Here is a 6,766-nt window from a genome sequence, read left to right as displayed (position 1 = left end):
GGTGCACTGAAGAAATTGACCTTTCTGAAGAGAAAACTGCGTAATACTCCTCCCACGGTAAAACTGAACGCATATAAAGCACTAGTGCGACCAAAATTGGAGTATGCCGACATTATTTGGAGCCCTTGGCAACAATATTTGATCAATAAAATCGAAAGAGTCCAGAATTTAGCTTTGCGCTTTATATATTCCGCTTACTCCCGACATTATAGTGTAACAAATCTACGTAATAGGGCAAGCCTACAAAAACTTGAGCAGCGCAGGCATAGTATCCAGATTAAAATTGATCTACCAACTTTATCATGGGGACTTCAAATTATCACGGGAACGTTATCTTCAGCAACCTTCAAAAATTTCAGCCAGGACGAATCACAATAAAACTTTTAGGCAGCCACCTAGCCACATAAATGTCCACAAGTTCGCTCTCTTTCCTCGCGCAATTTTCCATTGGAATGCGTTATCTGCGGAAGCAGTGAATGCTGCCTCGACGGATTCATTTATGAAACACATTGAAAGTATTAGTTTCTCTTATATAAGTGATGTATATTGAATATACATTGCTTTGAGTGCAATTCAATGGCTTACTTATATTGAAAAAATGTTTAGTTGAGTGTAGTCATGTTGTCTCACAAAAATATATATGCACTGAACATTAATGACTTTCCTGGTGTGTACTTGTTATTTATGCATTCTTTGAATTATGCCAAGCTATCCAGTGTATAACTACTTATTCCTGATTGTATTGTTTGTATTTCACTCCTGCATGGGCCCGAGGAGTGCCTGCAGTATCTGTAAATAAAATAAATAAAAAATACTACGCTACGAGGGACGAACGGGTGCCGCTATAAGGAGCTTCGCCCCTAAAATTTTGGTTTCACTGAAAATCGACCCCAGACCTTGTGCACAGCAAGCAGGTATTCTACCACGGAGCCACACCAATGCTTGAAAATGCTTTGTAAAAAAAAGGAAAAAAAGCTATAACAATATACTTTTGCTGTACGGGCAGCGTGACCCGTATTACATGGCATTAAAAGAATGTCATGTAGCGGGAGGATGAAAAAAATTACACCATCTCCCGCTAAAGGGGACCATGAGGCGATGCGAAGCCGGAGCACTTGCACGATCGCGTTCCGTTGGCGTTCGTTGGGCATGCTACCGACTTCGCGTCGTGGAACGCGAAGAGGGACGCTACGCGCGTCGTATCTTCCATCTAGCCTGGCCGTTAATTCTCACAGGGCGAGCGGGGAATGCGGTCGACAGGCGGGCGAGAGGGGGGCAGCGTGGGAGAGGAGAGAGAAGCGGAGGGGACGCGCATGCGCTCGAGCTCATCGCGGCGTTGCGCAGGAGAGAATTTCGGCATGTCTAGCCCGCGTTTCAGAGGAAGAGTGGAAAGGGGGAGGGGAGAGGGAAAATGGAGAGGGGAAGGGGAGAGGGAAAGTGGAGAGGGAAAGTGGAGAGGGGAGCGGAGAGGGTGAGTGGAGAGGAGGTGCGTGGAGAGGGTATGCGCATGCGCAGTAAGGGTGGTCACGCCGCACACCACCACCACCGGATTGAGCTCCGCTTTAAGATACTTCGCATCTAAAAGGCAGCGCTGCAAAGTTCATAAAGAGGGCCGACAGCGGGAGGAGTCTCCATAACGCAAGTAAAATTGCGTGGCAGAATCGTAGAGTCGCACCAGGCGTCAAAAGATGTGAATTGGGTGGTTCAAAGCTGCCCACCCGTTACAATGTGTACAGGTGCGCAGGCCCGCGTGGCACCTTACGGACGCGTAGTGGGTACTCCGACAATTTGTAAAAGGAAGAATTAGGGTGTGGTGGGCACTTTGCAAATGTGCTTGCTGTGTAAGCACTCTGGGATAGTTTGAAACGGTCAATGTTGCGAGCACAAACGTTCCCGTCCCTGCGGCATGGTTGAAGGCGACGCTCGAAGGGGCCGATTACGCTCTGACGTTTTGTTCTTGAAGGCGAAGCTCAAGCGTCCTCATAGTGTTTTCGTATTGTATTAATAGGTACGTTTATGAGCTACACAGGCATGACTGGTCTCAAGCATTTTTTTTCGCGAGGCACCCCTTGCGGCCACCGTATGTTGATGCATAACCGTGGAACAGTTTTATTACTGGAGAGCTGTTAAGGCCGATGTTTGCCGTGTGCCCATAGGCGTGCGCAGGGTTCCCCACCAGGGGGGGCGAAGGTTCATCGCAGCGCCCCCCCCCCGCCCTACGAAGTCAATGTATGGGGGAGATTTTGCGCCCCTCCCCTCTTAGGTGACTAGAAGGGCCAATGTACGGGGCAGGTTTTGCGCCCCCCTCTTAGGGGATTAGGGGGGGGGCGGCCGCCCCCCCTGCCCCCCCTGTGCGCACGCCTATGCGTGTGGCCGCAGATAGAAAATTATCATCACGAACAGGCGCATGCTTTCTTCGTCCTCTTCCCCTTCTGCTTCACTCCCAGAACACGTGCGCCGATTTGTCCGGCGTGGGATGCAGTAACTGACGGGCGAGAGAACGAGTGCGGAGAGAGAGAGTGTGTGAAAGAACTATAGTAAATATCCACGCTTCGAATGACAGAAAGCTGAGAGCAAAAGAAGAGAGCGAGCATAGCCATATATATAATATTTGTTATTTTTTATTTATTATTTTACTTCATACTGCAGGCCATGTAGCCCAAGCAGGAGGGGCAAGCTACAACATAAGAAATACACGTACAAGACACAAAGGAAAATCTGAAATGAAGGAAGGTAAAGAAACAAACAAACAGATCTAAAATGAAAGTGTTGTTTAGGAAACAGTGAGCATGTAATTCTGAATCGATTCAAGTGAGACCAGGTGATAATTGGCTATACTTATGGTGGGAAGGAAGGAGGCCAGGGGGTAAAAGCCTAGCCAAGCCAGGACCAGCTAGGTGGCCACCAGCTCTACTGTGACGCAGCCTTGCGCGACTTAGTGCAAGCTGCGCTAATTTTATTTCTGAATAGGCGTCCAGATATCAGTAATATTGGAGATCGGTATAGACGTGTTTTTGGAATTTTGGCGCCAAAGCCTAATCCGCTTCAGAAATGACCCTTCTATGAGATATGGGAAAGGTCTTCTTTCAACGTTAGCTAACATTTTGTACAAGCTACTCCCCTCCTCCCCACCTTTCTCCACCCGCGATCTATTGTCGATTAGTGCGACAAGAATGCAACAGCGAGTGCGTCACTCCACGCATGCCGCACTGTTGCAGTTTAGTGAGCAGTATACCATACTAATATGGCGATCTGGGCGAGTTGGTACACTGACATCTTCGGGTAAATGTGCAGCGCTGCACAGACGAAGGACAAGAAACGGACGACACGAGCGCTTCCGTTTCTTGTCCTTCGTCTGTGCCGCGCTGCACATTTATCCGAAGATGTCAGTATACCATGACGGAGTGAATCATAAGCTTTACTGTAGTCTATATCAATGCGCCCTGTAGAATTGTTGGGTTTTGCTCTAGAAGCGCAGACTCATTAGAGCTACCTTTTATATAAGCCCCGCTGCAATGCCGGACAAGATGTCGTCCTTAGAAAGTGTTTGTACCTGCAGGCCTTGCATTCGTATACGATGGTTGCCCGCAGCAACCTTCCCCTTGATCCGCGGTGGCGTCGACCCATGAAACACATGTCGTGCATGCTCCAACGTTGACACGGCATCATGCGACGCAGAGTATCACATGGTAACTCTAATGTGACCATTTTTCCTCAGCCATGTAGTGTTCTTGAGCTTGACTGAAGCCCTATACATAGGTACTGCCAGCTACGTGGTTCCGACAACTGCCGCCTATCGAGCGATGTGGCCAGTTTTGAGCGGGGCCTCGGTGATACCGATACAGTAAGAATGAAGAGAAATAAAACGCGGAAACGGATGTGAAGTTGAATGGCTTTATTTGGAGAAGGTAGATGACAGCGCTTACGTAAATGAGCAGTGGATGACATGCCATTTGTTCGTTTGCGACTGGTCTCACTCTATCCAGAAATAAAATCCGCGAAATATGCCAAAATTGCCAGGGCGTACTTCTCTTCACGCGGTATGTGCTTTAAAGCGCAGGTCTGAAACGAAAAACAAAACAAGGCCATGAAGTACAGCAACACTAAAAAGAAAACATTCTGAGAAAACTCGTTCATCTGACGGACATTCAATGAATTAATGTGACTTTTTTTAAAAGATTTTTTGAAGGTGTCGCCCTCGTACTTGTCTTTCTATTGCTCACTCTTGCTTATTTTATGTCTATGTTCCTTAATATTTTATTTACTTCGCTTCAAGATAATTTGATGTTATGCTTTTTGGCTTCCTTTTTCTTTTTTGGTAGAAATCAGATGTGACTTAAGACACCGGAAGTGGCTAGAAGAAATTGAAAGAATGGGAGAGTCAGTATGTAGAACTAAGCACAGGACTAAATTACGAACTGCCAGTCATCGTGTGTTTCGAGTATTGTGGTCGAGGACATAGCACGATGGTGGGGTTAGCGTATACGCCAAATTGATAGCTTACACGTGATGCCACTTCAAGACATTTCTAGAGGCTTATTACAACTTAGGTAAATGAACGCCCTTTCCGCGGGCCTCACTTCCAATAACCACACGAGTTACATTTATTCTCATGCTTCGCGAAGATTTTTTTAAACCTTAAAGGAGCCCTGCAACACTTTTGAACATGGTCAGAAAACGCTGCCGATCGGTAGTCGAGGCTCCAGTGAGCATGTGAGCCAAATATTACAGCACTGCACGCGGTAATGAATTTACATTTAGACGGGCCCGACTACGTCACAGGAAGAGAGGACACACACATTGGCTGATATGACTATTCACGCGCTGCATAGTCACCGCTACCGTCACGGGGTGCCGCCACGAAACCGCGCAGCGCTCTATATTGCTGCAATTACACATTGTAGAATTACAAAAGCGTGCACGTGATCACGGCGAAAGTTAGCCTACGCCGAAAGTAAGAAAAAAGAAGAGAAACTGCTGAGGGTCATGACACGCGCTAACTTAGCCTCTGGCCCCCTTTTCATCCCCCTCCCCCCCATTCCGTGTAGTCCTCAACGCGTTCACAGAGACGAAAGGAGAGAGAACGCGCTTGAAGCGTTTAACAGGTCCCTCTAACTCCGCTCGTATTTGACGTATTCGAAAAATTTTTGCCGCATTCCATTAGTGAGGCAATGAACTGTGATAGTGAGGTAATTCGATGATTACTTGGAAGAGTTTTGCCCTGCTGAAGTATCCATATTGCTATTGGACTTCGTCAGTATGCTACATTTTGCTTTAACGCCCGTCATTGTTTAAGAACACATACGCACGGTATCTTAAGGTCTCAAGAACATCTATGTATGAGCAAGTCCTCAGGTTCTAGCAATACGTAGGTGAAATTGAGACACTTTGCCCGCAGCGCCCTTTTCGAACACAGTAAATCCACTCAGAAAGTCATCATGTATAGACAAGGCCGTTTCTCACATTCGCAGCAATCAGCAGGTTGGTCACATTCAGGCGTATTTCCTCCATGAGAACCTAATAGTCGATAAATAAAAAAAAGAAGGAAAGAAAAAGAACTGTATCATTTCATATGCAAGAGATTCAGGTCAACTTTCAACGAAATCGTTATTTAACTGGCAATTCACGGCAACGTTAGTGCGCATGCAGGGTCTTCATTTTTCTTGAGAAAATAGAGATTCTTTTATGCTAAGGCTATACCGTAAAGTATATTGTAACCTCAGACACTAGCTTTGCGGTGAAGTGGAAATACCTTGCCGCTTTTATAGTTACACTTAACACACTAATAAAACACTTCGTTTATTTATAAAACACTTCGCGAATTTGGAACCGCAATGTAGTGGCCAGGTGACTTGGTGTGCCCGTGGAAGCTGCACGTCTATTGATTATGCCCTGGTGTCGGCAGGCCTTAGTAACCTACTCAGGCAAATGGGCATTGATGAAAAAGGCCTATACAGCGTGGGCAGCGACCACAACCGTCTGCTGCTGCTGGAGTTCAACTGCTTGCGTATCTCGGCGTCCCACAACCGCTGTGTGAAGAAACAGGGAAAGTACCTACCCAGCCAAGCCATTTCGGATGTCGTGGACGAGTTTGAGACGAGTGCGTTAAGAGGTCAAGCTGGGACCAATGATGACTTTGTGGCGGCCTTGTCCTCAGTCATGCAAAGACATATGGTCTGGGAGAGGCGCAGTACACGTGCAGTACGCAAACCTTGGATGGATGCAGAAGTAAAAACTGCGTGGCAAGCGCGCCGTGAAGCGAACCGCCAGCACCGTCTCCTGGTCAAGCAGGGAGACAAAGAACCATGTTTGGCAGCTTGGACAGAATACCTAGACTTGAAACACAAGTTTCAAACACTAGTTCAAGGAAAGATCGCCAAGCATAATGTCCGTTTAATGGCCTCTCTAAAAGAAGGCAAATCGGCATCGCAGAGGTTTTGGCGATATGTGCAGTCACTGGATTGGAAGGAGAGGCGCCCTGTTCAGCTGCGAACTGCTACCACAGGGGAACCAATCCTGAAGCTTAAAGAACATCTCAACTCTCACCTGCTCCGTCTATATGGACAAACTGAGGGACCCGAGGACGGGGCTCAGGGAGAGGCTGCGCACAGGCATGAGCCCGTGCCCCCTCCGGGGGACGTGTCAGCTGAAAGTTCGGGTGTGCCGTGGCAGGTCAGCAGGGGTGGAATGGACCGTGCATTAAAGCGTATCGGTGCCCGCACAGCTCCTGGTCTGGACGGCCTGCTAGCCGGAATACTTAAAGGCT

At 47.5% G+C, this 6,766-nt stretch overlaps 1 protein-coding gene across 1 annotated transcript in view; it reads right to left on the bottom strand.

The window, feature by feature from the left end:
• Nucleotides 1-3,880: 3,880 nt before the first annotated feature.
• The window catches only part of LOC125759261 (uncharacterized), a 28,552-nt gene continuing 25,666 nt past the window's right edge, over nucleotides 3,881-6,766 (bottom strand). Inside the window, exons 5-6 of the mRNA XM_049417669.1 lie at nucleotides 5,464-5,517; nucleotides 3,881-4,062 (exon numbers count right to left, since the gene is read on the bottom strand). Of these exons, the coding sequence (XP_049273626.1) occupies nucleotides 3,979-4,062; nucleotides 5,464-5,517 (138 nt within the window). The 3' untranslated portion in view covers nucleotides 3,881-3,978. The remainder of the gene's footprint in view (nucleotides 4,063-5,463; nucleotides 5,518-6,766) is intronic.

Source organism: Rhipicephalus sanguineus, chromosome 7 (genome assembly GCF_013339695.2).
Source record: "Rhipicephalus sanguineus isolate Rsan-2018 chromosome 7, BIME_Rsan_1.4, whole genome shotgun sequence".
Classification (NCBI taxonomy): Eukaryota; Metazoa; Arthropoda; class Arachnida; order Ixodida; family Ixodidae; genus Rhipicephalus; species Rhipicephalus sanguineus.
The sequence above is the reverse complement of the archived record's forward strand: the minus strand, read 5'-3'. Positions and strand labels throughout refer to the sequence as shown.